Source organism: Synchiropus splendidus, chromosome 8, assembly GCF_027744825.2.
Source record: "Synchiropus splendidus isolate RoL2022-P1 chromosome 8, RoL_Sspl_1.0, whole genome shotgun sequence".
Classification (NCBI taxonomy): Eukaryota; Metazoa; Chordata; class Actinopteri; order Syngnathiformes; family Callionymidae; genus Synchiropus; species Synchiropus splendidus.
This window is the reverse complement of record NC_071341.1, coordinates 5,936,727-5,956,499: the sequence shown is the minus strand read 5'-3', so window position 1 is coordinate 5,956,499 and position 19,773 is coordinate 5,936,727. Positions and strand designations below refer to the sequence as shown.

General features: G+C 42.4%; 2 protein-coding genes across 4 annotated transcripts in view; both read left to right on the top strand.

Annotated features, from left to right (window-relative positions):
- Positions 1 to 303: 303 nt before the first annotated feature.
- On the top strand, positions 304 to 9,548 carry gkup (glucuronokinase with putative uridyl pyrophosphorylase). 2 transcript variants are annotated; one of them, XM_053873790.1, is made up of 23 exons: positions 304 to 451; positions 1,162 to 1,268; positions 1,345 to 1,389; positions 1,469 to 1,622; positions 1,691 to 1,762; positions 1,824 to 1,915; positions 2,210 to 2,366; positions 2,470 to 2,547; positions 3,447 to 3,538; positions 3,627 to 3,732; positions 4,258 to 4,337; positions 4,411 to 4,479; positions 4,624 to 4,684; positions 5,483 to 5,499; positions 5,596 to 5,653; positions 5,857 to 5,949; positions 6,006 to 6,066; positions 6,130 to 6,243; positions 6,614 to 6,671; positions 6,787 to 6,855; positions 7,910 to 7,973; positions 8,041 to 8,112; positions 9,193 to 9,548. In XM_053873790.1, exons 1-23 carry the CDS (start codon positions 395 to 397, stop codon positions 9,271 to 9,273), a joined length of 1,857 nt encoding a protein of 618 aa, XP_053729765.1. In that variant the 5' UTR covers positions 304 to 394; the 3' UTR covers positions 9,274 to 9,548. The 2 variants fall into 2 exon arrangements, with proteins under 2 accessions (XP_053729765.1, XP_053729766.1); XM_053873791.1 differs by lacking the exon at positions 304 to 451 and having other exon boundaries at positions 1,157 to 1,268; positions 1,345 to 1,393.
- Positions 9,549 to 10,268: 720 nt separating this feature from the next.
- ubash3bb (ubiquitin associated and SH3 domain containing Bb) overlaps positions 10,269 to 19,773 on the top strand; it is a 36,658-nt gene continuing 27,153 nt past the window's right edge. For both annotated transcript variants that reach the window (XM_053872525.1, XM_053872524.1), the window contains exon 1: positions 10,269 to 10,475. In XM_053872525.1, coding sequence (XP_053728500.1) covers positions 10,348 to 10,475 — 128 coding nt within the window. In that variant the 5' untranslated portion in view covers positions 10,269 to 10,347. The remainder of the gene's footprint in view (positions 10,476 to 19,773) is intronic.

Below are 19,773 nucleotides of genomic sequence, written 5' to 3'. Positions count from 1 at the left end.
ACAGTAGCTCTGACACAAGAGCAAGACGCACAGTTAACCCTTCATGGTAGGTATGAGTGTTGAAGATGCTCAGCATAGGTTAAGGGTGCACAGACTGACTCTTGCTCTGGCAACCCCTGACGGGAAATGCCGACAAGCAAACAAGATGTTATTCACATCGGGCCAATTCTGAAGATAATTATCCGCCACCTAATTTGGATACTGCCTCCTCAACATGTACTCATAACATCGGCATGATTAATTCAAAAATATTATAGCGCTTTATACGGGTGGGTTATCTTATTTTGAAAATATATGCCGGAAGTTGTTCGCATAACGAGAGGTTAATACTTTTTGAGGACGGTTTTGCTACCGCGCTTGTTCAGACAGGCAAATTCAATATTTGGTCTCAGTTATGATATGCATTTTGCTTGTTGCTGGTCATGGCACCCTGTTGGAGACTCAAATTAAGGTAAGCTGCTTGTTCGTGTCAAAAAAACATGGTTCTATAAACCCGGGCAAAGTCCGTTCCGTGGCGCTCATGGGAACAAGCTACTTAAATCGAGTCCGTTTACCCCAGTTGCTAAAAGGTAGAAGTTACGTGCCCAAGTCCGTCATCATTGAATTGGCATGGATTCCTCACTGTTTTCATCCTAAAAGCTCGTTGTGCTGTAGTGTTGCAGTGTATTTCCTCCATTTACACAATGCTGTTGCAAGTCTTGCCGAATAAACCGGCCACGTCTTCAGGCTCATAGTGACAATTTTACCTGTTAAACGTTGACAGCTTAGGCCACAACTCAGGCCAAACACAACAGCTGACCGAACAATTCAGCAACTTGTCGCGGTCGCTCGTCCACTCTCCCGCAGCCACCTGAACACGCCCCCGGTGCGTTCAAGCACATCGGAGTACCTCACATCAAATTCACCTGCCCGGTTCAGAATTCATTTACGATGTTCATTTCGTTATTGTATTGCACTTCACAAATATTCTAACAGTTTGTTGATTTAATGTGTTATTTTATTTGCATTTTTCCTCGGATTACATTGGACTACAAATTAATAACTGGAATATAAAATATATTAATACTAAAACCCCTGTCCACATTTTACTCTTTTTCCAGAATGTCCTTCCTCACCGCTTCTTTATTGTGATTTTAATTGTTGCTGTATCTTCTTCTTCAGAAAGATGAAACTGGCTTGTACAGCCACCTTGCTGGGGTGCCCAAGGCCCTTCTGCCTGGCATCAGAGGGAAGAAGATCCTTGACTTCTGGTGGGAGACTGTGAACATGTGGGTAAAGCTTCAGTTTCAGCAAATCCACTTGTGTGTCTTGCTCACATCTAATGTGACTATGTTTCTCTTCCAGGCGACAGTTGTTCTCTGCTGTGTATCTGGTGACCAATGCGGATAAGTGGGTATTGAGGATATATACAGTGGGGGGATCTCAGATCAGAGAATGTGATACTTACATGGCTCGCTTTTGTACACAGGTACAAACACTACGAACGGTGGGCCACCGCAAATGATTTCCCAGTGGAAAATGTGATCAATGATGGCAGCACCACTCTGGAGGACCGCCTGGGCGCCGTGGCTGATCTGGAGTTGGCCATACGCAGCCGCAAACTCCAGGACGACATCATGGTGGTGAGTAGGCTCCATCATCATCGTTGTACTGGGATGATAGTCATGCCTAAACTTCCTCTCTGAACCAGATTGCAGGGGACATGCTGTGTGCCGACCACAACTTTGATATTGGTCAAGTGATACGATTTTTCAGGTCGAAGGTAAGTCCTGATTGGACTTTCATCATACAATGGGCTGATGGTAGTTTTTTTTACTCCCCAGCAACCTGGAGAGCTGATCATCTACTATGAGATGGAAGAAGGTGAGAAAAGCAGCTCCAGGGGAATCGTCGAGGTCTGTGCTGACACACACAGGTCAGTGGTCTGCACGCAGGGTTTTATCTTTGCTGGATGTGAGCGTGGCTTGCTGTGAAATGCAATTGTTGTCCTGATGCTTTGATTTTTTTTGGAATACATTTTCCCTTGATTAATATCACATGATTTCACTACCTTGATGTTGTATGTAAAAATGTTATGTGTGATGTGAAAATGGGCTATTTTCATGAATTAGCTCTCTAAAACGTGATTTTTGTGTTGGTGCTCGACAATACCAGACAGTATCAGCAGAACGATTGAGGAATGAGGAACACTCAATATTCTGTGTTCCAGAATAAAGCGCTTCCTGGAGAAACCCACAGAAGACCTGACGTCATCCAGGCTCGCCAGTGTCGTCTTCTACTGCCTCCAGAAGGACTCGCTGTCCCACCTGTCTGACTTCCTCGAACTACAGACTCAAGCTTCTGACCGCTCCTTTGGACGATTCTGGGTGTGTGAACGCCCCCATCTTTTAATATTTTCTCAGCTTTTATTGTGAATGGCGATTCGATTGAAGCAGTCACATGACGAGTGGCTTCCTGTTTCCTCTGCAGGAGCAGTTCATTAACGAGAAGCAGCTGGATGTTTTTGGGATGAAGCTTCCAACCGGATTTCAGCTGATTGGACAAGTGGTTTGTACCAGCTGTTGATCACAATGTCAACCCCAACTTACTTCGCGGGTGCTGGAGTGTGGGTGAGAAAGAACAGCGTTATCATGCAAAGCTGTTTCAAGAGGTCCAGAGATCTGCACCTGGGAAATGATCCAGTTACACCTCATTTGTCCAGAGCTGGAGGTGGACGATAGGATGACATTAAATCATGAACAATTAGAACCTGCTGACGATCTACCAACACAAGTATATTACATGGATTCAGTCTCATTCTTTCTATACACTATAGATGTATGAAGACGCTACTTGTCCATCACTTACAATGCTCCTCTTCCCGCACACTCACTGCAAAGAAGGCGGTCAAATGTGTAACTTTGAGTTGTTTTTGAAAGTTTCTAACACGCCTTCATGACAAAATGATGGATTGTTCCTTGGCGGAACCACGACGCCAAAGACCGTCTGCACCTGAGAGATAATGGCTAACGTGATGTCTCCCTTCAAAACTTCATTGATTCTCATAGACTGTCAAAGTTTGCTTCTTGGTATAAAAGTGATCTAAAAACTAAATTGACGCCCTCCAAAATGTGAAGAGATGAAGAATCATTGTTATGAAGCTGAGGCAAAGAATGTGAAAGATATTTCTGGTAATTCCCCAAAGTACATAAATGAATAAATAAATAACTGAATCATGATATATTTTACCATATTGCCCACTTCTATCTGAAAACAAATACATTTTCTGTAATTTGTTCCTGCAAATATCATGCCGACAGTTTTTCACAAACTCCGAAGGATTCTGTACAGGACTTTTGACTAAGCACAATTGTGCTTTGGCCGACGTTCTGGTGGTGGTGTGCCTCTGGATTTTCCCAATGAACAAAGTGTCCCGTCCTAATGGATTTGTACACTCTTCACGATAGGGTCTGCCCGACTACACGAAGTGGCTCACTCATTTCTCCTCCAAACAACAAGACAGCGCCGCCAAACCCATCACATGTCGCTCCTACGCTAGGTGAGTGACACTTAGGTGACTGGAGAAAATGTTGCATGGCTTTGAATTTGCATGTTCAGCTCTCTGATGTGTCAACTATGACTTGCAGAGTGGGGCTGATGGGGAACCCATCTGATGGGTTCAACGGGAAAACCATCGCCATGAGCATCTCTAACTTCTGGGCTGAAGTGACTCTGGTGGAGAGCCAGAGTTTGGTAATATTCACACACACGCATCTTAGTGTGTACACTCATTGGCATAATGCTTTCCCCAGCCTCTCACCCTAAACCTAACCATCCAGAACAAATGGCTATAAACTTAACCATGGCTCTGAACTAAACTAAAATCTTATTCCAACGTGCTTCTCGTATATCGTTTGAGGATTTAACCCTCTAAATGTGAGCTAAAGAAGTGAGGACCGACCAAATGCTCCTAACTAAGCCAAATGTCCCCACTTTACAAAAATGTCACAGTCATGGTTTGCTGTTTTTGTGAGGACCTATCATTGTCATAATGCTTTCCCCAGCCTCTCACTCTTAACCTAACCATCCAAAACATATGGCCAAAATAAACCTTACAATAGACTGCTTTTACTAATGTTTTAACCCTCAAAACCTAGTGAAGACAGGCCAAAATGTCCTCACAAAGCAAAAGGTAGTTTGACAAGACTTAGTGTAGGGAAAACATATCCATACACACACGCTGATGAGATTTACCATTAAAAACCCATCATGTTGCAGGTTTTAGTCCCACACCCGCTCAATGATCCGACAGAGTTTGGAAGTTTGCAGGATCTGTTCCGCATCAGTAGAAAAGAAGGGTGTGTATTTGTTAAGCTGAAGAATTTTCTGTTGGGTTGTCAGAAAATTGATTTCTTTTGGATGACCTGACAGCTATCTTGGTGGCCTGCGGCTGCTGCAAGCCACGTGCAAGAAGTTTTACCAGTTCTGCTCTAAACAAGGGTAAGAAGAAGAATTATCCAATTGATTTTCTTTCATTGATTAAACTACCGTTTTCTTCAATGCAGGCTGCCAGTTCATCAGCTCTGATCCTAGTCTCGTATTGGTTTGAGTTGCCTTGTTGATATGTTTCTCCTCTGTCTCCAGAATTGCACTAACAACACAGAATTTCACCCTCAAGTATGACACCAACATTCCTCGTCAAGTGGTAGGTATCATATGTACATATATGAATATTGATAACAGTTGTCTTCCACTTCATTTGGTGCGCCCAGCCTGGCTCTTTTGCCCCACTCCCTTTGGGGCGACATGATGGGTTAGATTTAACAAGAGTATGGATGCTTTTCTCCAGTCAGTCTGGCGTGATCTCTGGCTTTAGCAAGGGACTTCATCCCCCATCCCCGCCTCGCCTTTTCTATGACATTAGGGCGTTTTTAAATTATAATTTAAAGTCATTTTCAGATATTCCTCAACTAAAAAAAATGCAAATAAATGGTAGTAATTCATAGTCATCTTAACAACTGGCACTGTACATCTGCAGCCCTTTTCATTTGTCATTTCCTCTGTCTTGTTCCTCAACAAACTGTAAGAAAAATGAATTTTAAATTAAATAATTTTAAAATGTTCAAATAAGAATTTTAGCTGATGCTATGGCATCATTACGTTCGTTATAATCCTATTTTATGACTTGTCCCAACACATATAGGCTATTTTTCATCCCGTCTTCCTGTTAGCCTCATGGTCCCTGACAGCAGCCAGTGCATATAATGCAGCCTCTGAATTAAACAGTTCGAAAATTACTTAAATCCCTTTTCCTCCCGTCGTCCTTCATACAGCTTAATTCTCCACTCCCACCCCAGCTGCCATATTCATTATTTATTGTTTCATATAATATTGACTGATGCTGGTGAATCAAATGAAGTGCACTACGACTGTATGGTCAAGAATGCAAAAAAGAGTGTATAAAAATAAATTGAAATTCTTTCTGTCTGTCTGTCCGTCCCAGGGCCTCGCGGGAAGCAGGTAATCCGTTGTCATTCATTTCCACAAAGTCGACCGTTTCAATGATAAACTGGATGGGTTCCTCGGTAAAATGATCACTGTGCTATTTTCCTGCAGCGCCATTGTCTCCGCCACACTCAAGTGTCTGATGAAGTTCTACAACATCACAGATGACGTATGTTTGCAGCGTGTGCATCACATGAAAACAATTCAAATCAGAACATGTGTTCGAGATCCTGAACGTTATCAATCTCTGCATTTTTGTGCAAAACTAGAAGTCCCTTATTTTTGCTTCCACTGTGAGCTCCAGCCAAACAAGTAGTATAAACATGAGAGCATTAAACAGAGGAATTCTGCCGACTGCTGTTTTGTCTTCAGGACCTCCCGAAACCAGTGCGTGCCAACTTCATCCTCAACGTGGAGACCGATGAGCTGTTCATTACAGCTGGCCTGCAGGACAGGGTGGTCCAGGTTGGTGCCGCTAAGGTTGTTAGTGTTAGTGTTAGCTAAGTGTCTCTGCTGGTCAGGTGTATGAAGGTCTGGTCTACATGGACTTCAGCAAGCAGTTGATGGAAGAGAAGGGATACGGTAGGATGACTCAGCACAGTAATCTGTGGTGCATTGATGTTTACACTTTCTATTTCTTCTCAGGGAACTATGTTCCCATGGATATGAGTGAGCTTCCAAATTTTTGGCTCGCCTACTTGAGTGACCCCAGTGATTCTGGTCGAATCCACAGCAATGTACGGCAGCGCTGGGTCAGCGGTATGTTTCTCAAGAAGTTAGGGATATGTTATGTGCCATATAGGGGTGGCAGTCATTGGGCAACTCTGGCACAATACTCATGTTATCACAATGCTGCAATATTACAGCCACACTGCACTGATGGGATGGGACAGCTACAGAGTGATTCAGGGAGATACTAATCTAGTTCACAGCATAGGAGTCTGATGTGCTGAACTAGCTAATTTAAATCACGTGTTGATATCAGATCTGATGAATGGCACACTCAGTTTATTTCTTGCTGTATACATCACATTAGATATTTTACTTGTACTGATTCTGGAGGCATATGTTACTCTTCATTTTGTTAATAAGATCCTTCAAGTAATTTATTGCTGTGTCTTTGTCATAGGTGAGCCTCTCGTAGTTGAAGCAATGAAGTCATTTGCTGATCTCACAGATAAAGCCAGGTAAGCGTGGACCCAGTCCTGTTACCGAACAGCAAGTGCATTTAACACCAGCAACTGTGGTGTGTGAGTGACCTCCTACCAACCTATTTTAAACTGATTCCGTTGTTGCTTTCAGAACTGCACTTGAGGACAAAGACTGGACCCTTCTGGCACAGCTGATGGACCAAAATTTTGAGCTCAGAAGGTTATCAAAATGTCAAATTAGCTCAACATCCAAATTGTTTTATGTTATTTTTAAATGTGAGTTTGCGTGTACAGTATTGTCAGGACTTTCAAATGAAATGTGTTCCATAACAGAGCCTGTAGCTCAAACTACTTACATGTCACAGCAATATTTCTCATCTTAAGATACAAGACAAAGCCCCTCCACATAAAGAGTGTTGTATAAAAGCACAATACAATAGGTTGTGATTTTACTAAGCTTCCCCCTCAATCTCAAACATTTCCTTCATCTCTTAACCTCCAACACATAGCCACTTTCCTGCAACACCGTTGTTTGTGATGCAATAAAGATTCGCAAGCTAATCGCAAACGTATAGTGAATGAGTGGGGTACACCAGCTGGGTGGTGGTGTGTTCTGCGGTGTCTTGAGTTTACTGTTACCCAAATTTATGCACTCAAGTCAAAGCCAAAAGACAAAACAAACAAAAAAAACAAACTCCAATGTTTTGTTATTTAGGACACCTGTAAGTTGAGGTCCCACTGTGTATGCCAGGGTATGGGTTAGCTTGTTTGTTGCCAGTGCCCACGGGAGATCAAGGTAAAAACTGCAAAAGTAACCATACCTTTTTCGCCTTTCTGTTGTGAATTGTAAATTTTACTCATGAGTTCTTTTTTGGTCTTTATTTTCTTCCCACACTTTTGTCCTCCATTATAACCTAAGTAAATGAAATATATCAAATCAAATCATGTGCTATTTCCATATTTTTCTCACAGTTCTGTCATGAGGATAGTCACCACTTTAAGAGATAAGCTAATAAGCATTAGTTTTATCCTGAAAGGTGTAAAAAATAAATACTATAAAATAAATGACATGCTTTGAGCATCTAATGTCAGGGTCAGATAATATCTAAGTAGCAAAGAATCCTTTTCTGCTGTCTTTTGGCTTGATGGCCTGTCAAGAAATGGAATTGTCCATCCCTGTTAAACCGTGTCATTTGATATGGTATTTCTGGCTCTATAATATGTACTGTAGAATGCAACATTTGAAGTAAATAATGAACTGAAAAACCTTGCAGGTCTGTATACTCCGAGGAGTCGCTGGGTCCTGGCAACCTAAAGATGGTCCATTTAGCCAAAGAGGTAAGTTTGTCTGGTGTGTAAGGGCGAGGACAGTTGTTCTGACTGGTTGGTTTGTTTATTCCTATAGTTTGGCTCTGCTGTGAAGTTACCAGGCAGTGGAGGGGCAGTGGTGGGCCTGTGTCTAGATCCGGAGAAGTTGGTGAGTAGTCACACGCTCGCACACATTATCTCACATGATAGAAGATAAGGAAACTGTTAAAAAGAGTGTGTGTAAAGGAAGTGTGTGTGTGTCTTTGTGAGTGGTATCGTTTGAGTATTACATGCCACAGGCTGAGAGTCTGCTAGCAAAAGCCAGCAAGTGAATTCTTGAGATTCTGTTACCTGTTCTGATGGTGCATGTTCCTACTTTTTTAATTTGGATTTTTAATTTTATATATACAGTATATTGGAGTCACCATGAGATAGTTTCTACACTTGCTCCTGTTTTACTTTATCATGAACATATTTCTTACCTAGTTTTCTTCTTGTTATTAGAACAATAAGTTCCTTCTTGTTTGCAAAACAAGTTTTCAAATAAAGAACAAAAAAAACATCAGGTGGCAACAACTGGTTCTTGCGATCATGAGGACTACTACATATACATACCTGAACTCAGTACAATACTAATAAAGGGTTGAGACAGCTTCTTCCATCTGAGAACAGCTAAGAAAGTGTGGCCATATTTAGCCATGCGGGATGCTGAATAATTCATCCATGCTTTTATCAGGTTGGACTGTTGCCCCTTGCTCTTTACTCCTGCTGAAAAATTAAATGCTTGACTGAAATGGAGAGTGCATCGAATTTATTTGACTGACCCTCAGCGGATTCCTGATTCTTGAACTAATTCGCTTATTTGCTTTTAATACCATTTAAAGTAGCAGTTGTTGTATGTACAGTAGCCTTCCATACAGTTTTAATTCAGAGTACTGTGTATACATGTTTATTATAACTATAGATGGAACTTTTTGTGACCAGAAAAGCTCTGATTCATTGGGTCCAGGAAGTGCTGTGGGATGACTCTATTTTGAGCTTATACTTCTCGTACTCTTCATGAATCTGACCTGTCACTCAGATGAGTCACGGTTGTTGGTGTTTAATGTCTTCCAAGTCTAGACTGACTCCAGTTCCTGCCAGTCGTGTCTCCTCACTCGGGTGCTAATCCTGTTCCGACTATTTCCACCCACTAAATAAACTCTAACTCGGACCTCTGCGTTGATATTGTTCTGCTTATATCCACTAGGTGGCGATGAGACGCGCTTTCCAGGAGGCAGGCTGTGTGTTCTGCGCCATCACTCCCTACAACCCATCTGCCTGCGTTTAACGCGGACTTTACGGTCACCCAATCCGACGCCATAATCACGCCATATAATATTAAGTTATGTCATGAGTATTATTCTGGTTTCAATGACTTTCGGCCAGATAAAGTCACATTTTGCCACAGATCATTGCACTAAACAAATGTCCTTAGTCGGAAATTTCAAAACATGAAATCGACCATTGCTATTTATGCATTTTAAATATTGCATTTCTTTACAAGAATATATTTCATCTTTCTTTCTACTCGTAAACATGCCTTAAATCGTATTTTATTAAAAATATTTTTCAAATAAGTTATTTTCTGCCGTCTTCTTTTGTGCATCTACCTCTGAGTACTCAGGTTTCCTCCCACAGTTCAACATGACTGCCTTATTGTGCTCAGAGTAATGATCGCCTGTTACTGGGTTCAAGTGTTTCCTTCATATAATTAAACTTTAGAGATGTTTTTCACTCAATGAAACATTAGCCTTGCAAATAGAGCAGAAACTCAAACGTATTCATTCTTTCTCTTATATCATGAATAAGAAATGTAGGCTTTATTACATGGTGTATCGTATGTAATCGTTCATAAAAGGGGAATAATCGTTTCAGTTTGGAATGATTTTTTTGTATCTCACAATATAATATCATTATGACGGAGGTGGTGAGTATTGAATAAACCATACATCGCTCTGTATCATATTGTCTTGATTCTGTGTCGTAGAGACACGTGTCGCACCCGGGAGCAGGACCGGAAACTTCACGCGGTGACACATTGGCCATGGAATAATTAATTTCCCCCGACATGACTTGAACATAATGCCGAATTAGACTCGAATGCAATGTCAAGCTGGAAACCCGAAGACCCAGCGTGGTGTTTCGCTTTGCCGATTGTGTTCTATTTTCGGTCATTTTCCTCCTCGCTGTAGTAAAAAGCAGCCGCAGCGGCGCATCTCATTGGTTCATTCGACTCGTGGGCGGGGCTCAGAGGCTCCCGCTGCCCGGTCGGAACTGCTCTCCGCTCGGCTGTGAGCTGCTGCAGTTATGCGGAGCCAGCCGGTGCTCCGGGACAGACACTAGCACTGGACGTGAAGTAGCCATGGCCGCCAAAGAGGACCTGTACAGTAAGATCCTCCCTCGCAGGCTCCGGCAGACCCGGACTGGATCCGTCAAATGTGGCTCCAGCTTGGACGTGCTGCTGTCCATGGGCTTCCCCAGACCAAGGGCGTAAGTACACGGACTTACAGCGGAGTGCGTGTCGGTGTGAGGGGTGTGAGTCAAGTCCGACCTGTCGGTGTGCCTCTGGACGCTGGTGGAGACCGGAGAAGCGGGTGCATCGCGATGCCCGGGTTCATGCCCAGCATCACTGGCTGTTCCCCCGCATCGCTTTTCTTGGTGCGCAGCTAGCAGTTAGGATCCACATCCAACCCACACACTTAACAGAACACAGCGGCAACTTTCCTCCTTAGCTACGTTTGCAAAGGAAGCGCATTCGCAGCTAGATCTAGTTTGAAACGGGGGAAGAATCGACATTTGTTATTATTTGTTATGACCATCATGTCAGGTTCCACAATTGATTTAGTGTATCTATATTGTGTGACCTCTGCCTGCCTGACAGACAATGTGATGTGTACGAAGCAAAACACTTTCTTGCATAGTGCAGCAATGACTTAGAGCGCTGCCTTTGACAACATTAACTGAGCAGTCAGAGTTCTTCTGTACAGCGCATCAGAGTGACTCTGCCTGGACACTGGGCCATGACGACGACGATGATGAATCAATTTTAGACGACTCTGTCACAATCTCTATCAGAGATGTGCAGCGTCCAGAGGGGCTTGACGCTAATCTATATTTATATTACTGTCAAATGTTCTTTAAACTTCAGTGGTGGTTTGTGACAGTGAAGTGAGTTTCTGTGGCGCTGGACTGAGTCACATCCCTGTCTCTTGTGCTACAGCAGAGCCCCAACAGTCACACGTAGCACATGACCAACAACAAGTGTAGAACATGTTCATGTCAGATGTGATTCTTCATTTTCACCGTTTACTTCATATCTTCACCTGACGGTGTTTTCTGACTAGATAGGGTCCGGCTTTGCTGGCAGCTTTACTGCTTTAATGCTCGACAGATCTTCAGAATATGAGCAGGTGATGTGTCTCTTCCTTGTGATGTCAACACGCATGTGTGGACCATCTCTGTGGCTGTGTGTGAACATCTGTTAGCTCAGTGTTTGCTCTTGAACCCAGAGGTTGAAGGTTCAGGTTAAAGGCTTAAACATGATATGCATTTTGATTTCACAAACGTGTGAAGAGATAAACAGCGTCATTGATCACAGAATGACATCTGTATACGGTCCTGTTTACTAAGCAAGGGGTGTCAAACTGATCCACAAAAGGGCTGCACTCAGTGCAGGTTTTTGTCAAGTGACTACATTAAGACACCAGACTGATGATAGGGTGTCCTTTTGTTTGGTTGGAACAAAAAGGTGCACGACAACCATCACATCACTGCCACACAGATGATCGGCTAAAATGTTCACCTTGAGTTCACACAGAACAAATGGACTGTCCCTGTGTTGATATTCCATCTGTGGAAAAAATGTATTCCGTTTCACTGTGCAGATTCGTAGATTCTGTTTCGCTTCAGTGCAGAAGAATCCACCAGAAACCTCAAAGAATATTTGTGACCTTTTACCCATTTAACACGACGATCGTGAGCTTCCCCTTTACCCAGATTGACACCCGTCGAGAGTGTCTATCAGAGGAAGTGTTTTGTGGTTCGTTGTGGATGGACACAGACAACAGACAAAGATAATAGGCCCCTGAAGCAAGCCTGTGCTCGACGACACGCTCCCTCAGGCGAGCTACAACCTCTTTTTTCTCTCCACACATGGCTGCTCGGTTGCTGAATCTGCTCCTCACCTCTCTATCAAGAGATCATGACCCACTAAACGTCCCCAGTGTCCTCAGGTGGCCTGTTTCTTCCGTTCAGGAAACCCTAATTCAGGTCACTGTTCAAATTCCAGATAAGGCTTGTATTGGTGAATATGTTACATGGTCATCAGTCATTTAAATACAGAATAACATTGACGTGGTTAATGGACTGGCCCAGTTTGGTCCAGTTTCATCCCAATAATATGACTGTAATGTTGTTTTACACTCTCCTCCAGTGAGGGACACTAGACACGCCTCCCCAGAGACACGCAGACTAGGATCAGATGCATCAGTTCTTGCGTGTACAAAAATTTGTGGCCACATGCTGTTGGACTTACCTGATATTTTGGAAGCCACATTAACTAATTCTGGGTGATGGGTCTGACATCAACACAGAAAGTTGTAAACAGTCCAGATCCCTGTCAAATCTAACATTGTTTTGCCATTTGTTGCAGTTGGAACGATGGATGCATATTTTATTCTTAATGAATGTGGGAAAGACACTGTAATGTCTCCATTTGTCATTCTGCCTTGCCAAGCAAATGGGAGTCGATCATGATCAGAAATTGAAAAATTGTTTTTTATATTGAGTCGTGGGCCCCAGACGAATTGAAGTGAATCGTGAGATAGTAAGAGGTTGCCACCCTTCACAGTCTACAATACATTTTTTGTGACGATTTTGAATTAAGTAATTTGTTTCAACCTCCTTTAATACATTCTAAACGTGTTGCACGATATGTAATATGTTATTGTATAACTGGTATAACACATGGTGTCTTAATGTAAATTAAGACACCATGAGTTATATTGTTACATTGCACACAGTTCTGTCAATATTTCTACTGACATGATCAGAGATTGAAAAGATGCAGAGTGAAGAACAGTGCTTGTCTTTTCTGCCCCTTATTCAGACTATTTTACGGAACAATTGTTGTGTGTAGCAGTGTGTAAGCTTGAGAGATCCTTTTGTGTGTGTGTGTGTTTTAGTCCTGTGTGTGTTGCTAACCTTCAGTTTCTTCTGATCTTTGAAGTCTTTTCTCCAGAGAAATCTCACAGTTTCTGTGTCAGATCCATTTTCCTCATGTTGTTCTTAGGTTTATTCATTTACTTTGTCAGTGAGTTCCACGTTTTCACTCCCACTATTGCAGTGTAAGTAAATGTGTATTGAATCTTCTGACTTTGAGGATGTATTTATTAACATATTCCAGTAGCCTTTGCTTTTTTTTTAATGTATTTTTTTAAAGGCCTCCCCAAAACTGAATTGCATTAAGCAACAACAAATGACTTCCTTAGTAGATGCAGAGACTCTAGAGAGTTCCACTTGTTGCTAATTGCAATTGTATTCTGGCTGTGCAGTCACTGAACGTTAGGGCTGAACAATATCAAAGTTGAGATTGTAATTCAGCATGCAATTCTTTTGGGGTGGGAAATTTGTTTTCTGCATTATACTGTTGAAGAACCTTTAATATTAACTTCAAACCTTGTAAACAAGCAGTATTATTATCATTAACTTCAATAAAATCTGAGAAAGGAACAACACACTGCAGCAAGTGAAAAAAAAAATATCACAGTGTTGAGGGGCACCCCACGCCCAGAACTCTGACCCAAAGGCCTTATATTTCTTTTCATGTCTGGACTGGGTTCTGCATTAATATACAAGCCAACCTCGGTTCTTGACCACAATCCGTTCCAGACGGCCGTTCGAGGGGTGATTTGTTCGAAATCTGAATCGATTTTTCCCATTACAATGAATGTAAAAAGAAATAACGCATTCCAAGCCTTAAAATAGGCTTTTGTAGGAGTGAATGTAGAGTGTCTGCTGCAGGTGCGCTGTTCCTCTATGTGTGTGGCCGCTGCATGTGGGAGGGGTTGCCGAGTGAGTGATGTCTCTCCAGAAGTGAAGAGGTGCCCGGTGCGTGTCCAGCTCTGAATGTGCGCTTGGCTGTGACAAAGTCATAAACCAAGTGAGGCTCTGTCCCAGACTCGCCTCATCCCTGTCCCAGCTCCAGCCCACAACAGGACATCAAACCCTGGAGTGAGCGCTCCAGCCTCGGAGGTGTGGCGAGCGAGCACCTCCCCTGTGACACTCTACCACGGTCCAGTGCGGAGACAGGAAAGGTTTTACGCCTCAATATGAAGAAAAAAACAGTCAGTAAATGTAGCTAACGTCTGTATACAGAGGCTGCGTTATACCCAATAACAAAGTGTGTCGTGGGTCAGCTGATCGGTCCGCACAGGTTATGTTTTCGTTCGTGTTCTGGATTTTCGTTCGAAATCAGAACCAAACAAATCTCAAAATTTTCGTTCGAACTCCGATTTGTTTGAAGTCTGGGACATTCGAAAACCTAGAGCAGGCTGTACAATGTCTCGCTCCGGCAGGGAGTCCGTCGATGGAAAACAAAGTGAATGCTGTACATTTTCGAAGTTCAACACTGTATGCAGACTTAGAATTGCACAAGTGTTACCATGACGACAGAGATGGCTGTGCTTGATATTTGACAACACAGACTGACTGTGGTTACAAGATGGGTCAGAAAACCCAATTATTCTGTTAGTCCGGCTAATTTCAGACTTTTAAAATGCATGTTAACAGCTAAGTTGACACGACAGATACTGCTGTCAATAGCTGGACTAAGCTAGCATGTAGCCGAGTAGCTGAGTGATGTGCAGCTGCGCGAGCTTCAGATACAGATACGGAAGTAAACAGACTCATAGACTAATCCTGGTCTGATGATGCCTAATAACCTGCTATACAATGGGGAAGTCGTGTGTTCCTCGGTCTTAGCTGATGTCTGCGGTGAACACATAACATACCTGATATCAGCGGTGTTTTGGAACTCGCAACTTCCTTCACCCAGGTCGTTTTGATCGTTACTTCCCACAAGAACTAATGATCATGTTAACAACCTTTCCAAAACATGGCTATGTAAGCGAGCTGACTATCTCGACTGCTCCATGATGGTGATTGGCATTGAACCATTGCTCCGACTTCTATGTAACAGTCCGAAACGGCTCCTTGCTACCTGTCAGCCCTGATTGCTCTCCTTCGACGGTCATAGGAACCGGAAGGATTGCTGAGCTCACAGCGCCACCCCTCGTCACAGAGGTGAACTACTCATAGCTTGATTTTAAAAGCACTACATGTAAACAGGGAGAACATGACGCAATTGGACTCGGCGGCTCAAGCTATTGCCTTAGTCGCGCTACTCTTCACATGTAACCGCAGGAGAGTGATCGCAGAAACAGTAAGCATGTGAGACATGGGTCAGACAGCCCAGATAATGTCAGTTTGACTGTTGTTGAACCACTCCTGCTTGGTCACCAACCGACCCTGCAGTGACCCTGGGGCAGACAGACACAGAGAGGGCAGCAAAAACACAACCTCCTCGGAGGTGCTGGCAAAGAACAAAGAAAAAGAACAGCATTTAGCAAACATATGTTAGCTGTAGGCTGACATTATATCTGGACTTTAGAGAGGTGTTTCACCGGTGTTGGCTGGCTCAGTGTGAAAGTTATTAGGTCTGTTTATTCTGAGTTATGTCTTCATTTAAAATTGTATTACATGTGAAAAAAATAAAGGAGCCTGTGTCTCTTCATAAGAAGGCAGGGGGTAAAATGCCTGGAAAAGCTCTGAAAACAGCAGGAAATATTCATTTGAGACCAAACTGCAACGCGAACTTGAAAATGTAAAGTGCATGTTTTTATACCAATGGAATTTTAAGACTGGAGAAAGAGAAGATGGAGAAAAATTGAATAATTCAGGTAGAATCCTGTGCCTGTTTGTAATTTCTGGATCTTGTCTCAGATACTTTGGGCTCACTGCTTTGTTGTATCTTCTGGAACTGCTCAGTTTGACAGCAATAATTAAAGTTAGTTTTGTGAACTTGCCATCAATGGTGGGAGAGATGGTAAAATGTGAACAGATCATACGTTTAGCATGGATTTTGAAAAAATGGCGCCCAAAGCCCCGCCCCAATCCATAACCCTGCGCCATGGCAACGACTGACTGACTTAAGGCTAACTTGGTTTGTAAATAAGAAGCTGCTATTTGTCCAAAGATAACTTTTTATAAAAATAAACATCTGAGTCAAAAAATCATCAACAGAGATGAACTAGCTGTTGCCACAATAGCAGTTGTTTTACTTGGGTGACCATGATTCATTTTTTTTTAATTAATGTTTTTAGGATTCTTGTGTCTACTTCTTTTCTATATGTGTGCAAGGTAAGCATAGAGTTGTATCAGCTGTCTATCTGTGATGGTTTTCTAAACTTTCACACATTTAAACATTCACTCATTCAAACAATGTATACATATAAAGGCTTGCCGCTTGGTTAAATAAATAGAACCACTTCAAATGTGATCCATGTTGAGCTATTTTGCTCGCATTCGGCAAGCACTGTGTGCACTGGGGAGCGGACTTCTCGTCCAATAAAAAATGCCCAAATACTCCTCCTATTAAAAAGCAATGAGTTCGTTTTGTGAACGATTGTTTAAATTTTGTAACTTATCTGCAGTTTCCTCCTTTTATCAGACATCACAGCACTTCCATGCCACGGGTGTCGCAACTCGCGAGATGTGGCTAACTGCGAGAATATGCTGGTAAACAAATATGGCGGGCACAATGGCCAAGCTACCAGTGCGAGGGTTGAGGCTGAGAACAACTGGGCATCTATGTTCTCATGTTTTGCAGTGCAGTGACGCCCTGACACCTCCTAGCTAAAATCCTGTTTGCTGATGACAGCAAATTTTGAGTTGCCGTGGAATGTTCTGTGTTCTGGCACAGAGTATTTCGGTGTTTTCAAAATCAAGGCTGCGACCGTCCAAACTCCATGCCTCCATGGAAATATGTTGCATTTGTGCACTTGTCGGTTTCAGTTAGGATTTTGCCTCAGATTAGGTCGGGGATACCTAAGCAGAAATGTCTTAATGGACATGAATGGTTTTCCTTACAGATAGTTGGAAAGGTTTCCCTGTGTGATTCCGTCTTGTTTTTGCTTTAATGCTGCAAGGAGAACATCAGGTCTGACAGAGTGTAGAAAATGGCTGTGATTTGGAGTCACGGTAATATTCCATTTTGAGTACAACTAGTAAAAGTTCTTGGCCTTCACACAACATAAAATCAAATCAGTGATCAGTGTAGAGTCCATTATTTTTCTCATTTCATTGGTTATAGATGATTATGTGGATGAGGATGTTTGTTGTGGTTTATACTTAGCAGATTTTGTGTTGGATATCTGCTGTTGGGGGGGATTTCAAAGTTGTTTACAACTTGTGAAACAGTTGATATGATCATATAATACTTAATATATATTCTATGTTAAGATTTTTATTGTGTATATATATATATATATATATATATATATATATATATATATATATATATATATACACATACATATGAACATTTTGGGTTTGCAAGAAATTGTTCTAAAAGAAAAAACAACAGGAAACGCTTGACTGCACTAGTCTAGTACCTGGTCTAGTCGAGTATCCAGGTCAGTGTGTCACAGTTATATGGGTTGTAAAGCTACTGAATCGATTTCAAGTCACTGATCATCATTTTTAATCGTATTGTTCTGAGTGAACCAACATCCTAGAATGATATGCGCAACCTCTGACAAAGATAATTTATTTGTTAACAATTTTGTATAAATGTTAAATATTGATTCAGATGTTGAATATGTGTTATTTTTTATGTTTTGATAGGATTCACACCATCACACCACATTGATCAAGGGTCAGGCTGGGGCCTAGAACTACAGTGTTAGAGCACCGAATGCATTGTTGACTCAGAACATCTGACTGTGTTCCGACTGACTGTTACTATTGAACCAGAGTGAGTTAAGAGGTCATAGCGCCACCCCTCGTCACGGAGGTGACATCACTCAGTAATTGGCTTCCCTCTCTCCGCTGCAAGTAAACCAGAAGAAACGGCTACTCTTGGCCTCCACCAAGCTGTAGCCTCAGTCCAGCTATTCTCTGCGTGGACGTGCTCAGGAACCTTCCTACTTGCCCTATTGTGCAGATCCCTCGTTTTGCATGGGCAAATGCTGCCTGAATAGGCTGTTCTCTATCAGACATGGCCCAGTGGGAAAGGCACTGGACCATGGATTGTTGAAGGTTATTGATTTGTGTGATGAGCAGAGGCTGCTGTGTGGTCCAACAAACAAGCTACTGTTGCTGCAAATGCAGACTAATTCATGTCAGTCCTGATGGAAAACGGGTCGTACAATTGCAGCCAGAGCGACAGTGTGAACGAGAAGAAAAAAAGCAAGATTCTTTTTTTCCTGTACACATACAAATAAATGTACATGAATTATTTAAGATACGAGTTTCCACATCATCCTCCCTCTGGTGTGGGAGCTGGCCACAGCATGACTTTCTGGAGATCAGACACTGCTCAGGTGCACATTGTTGATCGTCCCTTCTGTGCAGCGGGTGTGAAACTGGTTTCTAGCTTTAACAACTGCTCAGTCTTTACAAAGTGAAGGGCGTTATTGTCATCTAATCGAGGTCACTCAGCTGCTGTGGATACATTTGAACCTTGAAGTGAAGCAGTCAGTGTGAGTATATGCATGATGACGTCAAACTGTCGGAAAGCAAAAGCATGTTTGCAGCATGGAACTTTAGTCAGCTGGAACAAAGCTAGAGCTGCCACACGGCTTTTATATTTTTGGTCTGGGTGGAGCTGCCTAAAAATGGATCACAACTGAAGCATCCCCTGATTCACCGTGAGCCACACTCTGAAGATACTTGCCCAAGTTGCCACACAGTGGTTGGTTTACTAGACTTCACCAGTGAGTGGACATGTAATATATGCATGACAAATAAATAAATGTTGATGGTGAAATCCAGTTTGAACAGGGCCTACTGTGGTTGCACAAAACACAATCAGGTTCATTTAAGCTGCGTAAAATGCTTGATTGACGTTGGAGATTGTGCGTTCCACATTTTTTACTTCCGATGTGATCCAGATATCTGAATTTGATTATCTGCTTAAACTGTTACTACCCCACTGCCACTGTGAAGGTTTCACATTGAAATGAATGTTTATTAAATCCAAGACAGACATGTGTAGACAGTGAGTATACAAGATGCTGCTTCATTTGATCAGCAAAGTGACATACACTCGAAATAAATCGATGTTCCTCATGATAAATCTTAGTGTGTGACATGGAATGAACTGAGTTAACTGATTTTTAAAGCCACAACACTGCGTCCGAGCAGTGAAAACCGCCTACATGACCTGAAGCTGTGGTTTTTGTGTGGTGCTGAGGAACCTTGCTTGACTGTCGTGCAGACTCCCTCCTGCATGGGCGAGCACCGCCGCTATGTGTGAACACTTTATACTGATACCACAGTACTTTGGGTTCCAACTGGAGCATGTATATCATAGGTACCACGCGTGCCAGGACTGAATTCATTCCATACTGCGGACATGTTTGTAAAGCTAGTTTTAGCTCCTGGTTCAGCTAAATGCTAACCTGCTAAATGGCTGCACCCTGTGAACTGGATTTCCTGAACAACGGTGTGCTTCATTGAGAGGCATCAACATTCAAGAAAATTCATTCCACAGTTTTGCACTGAATAA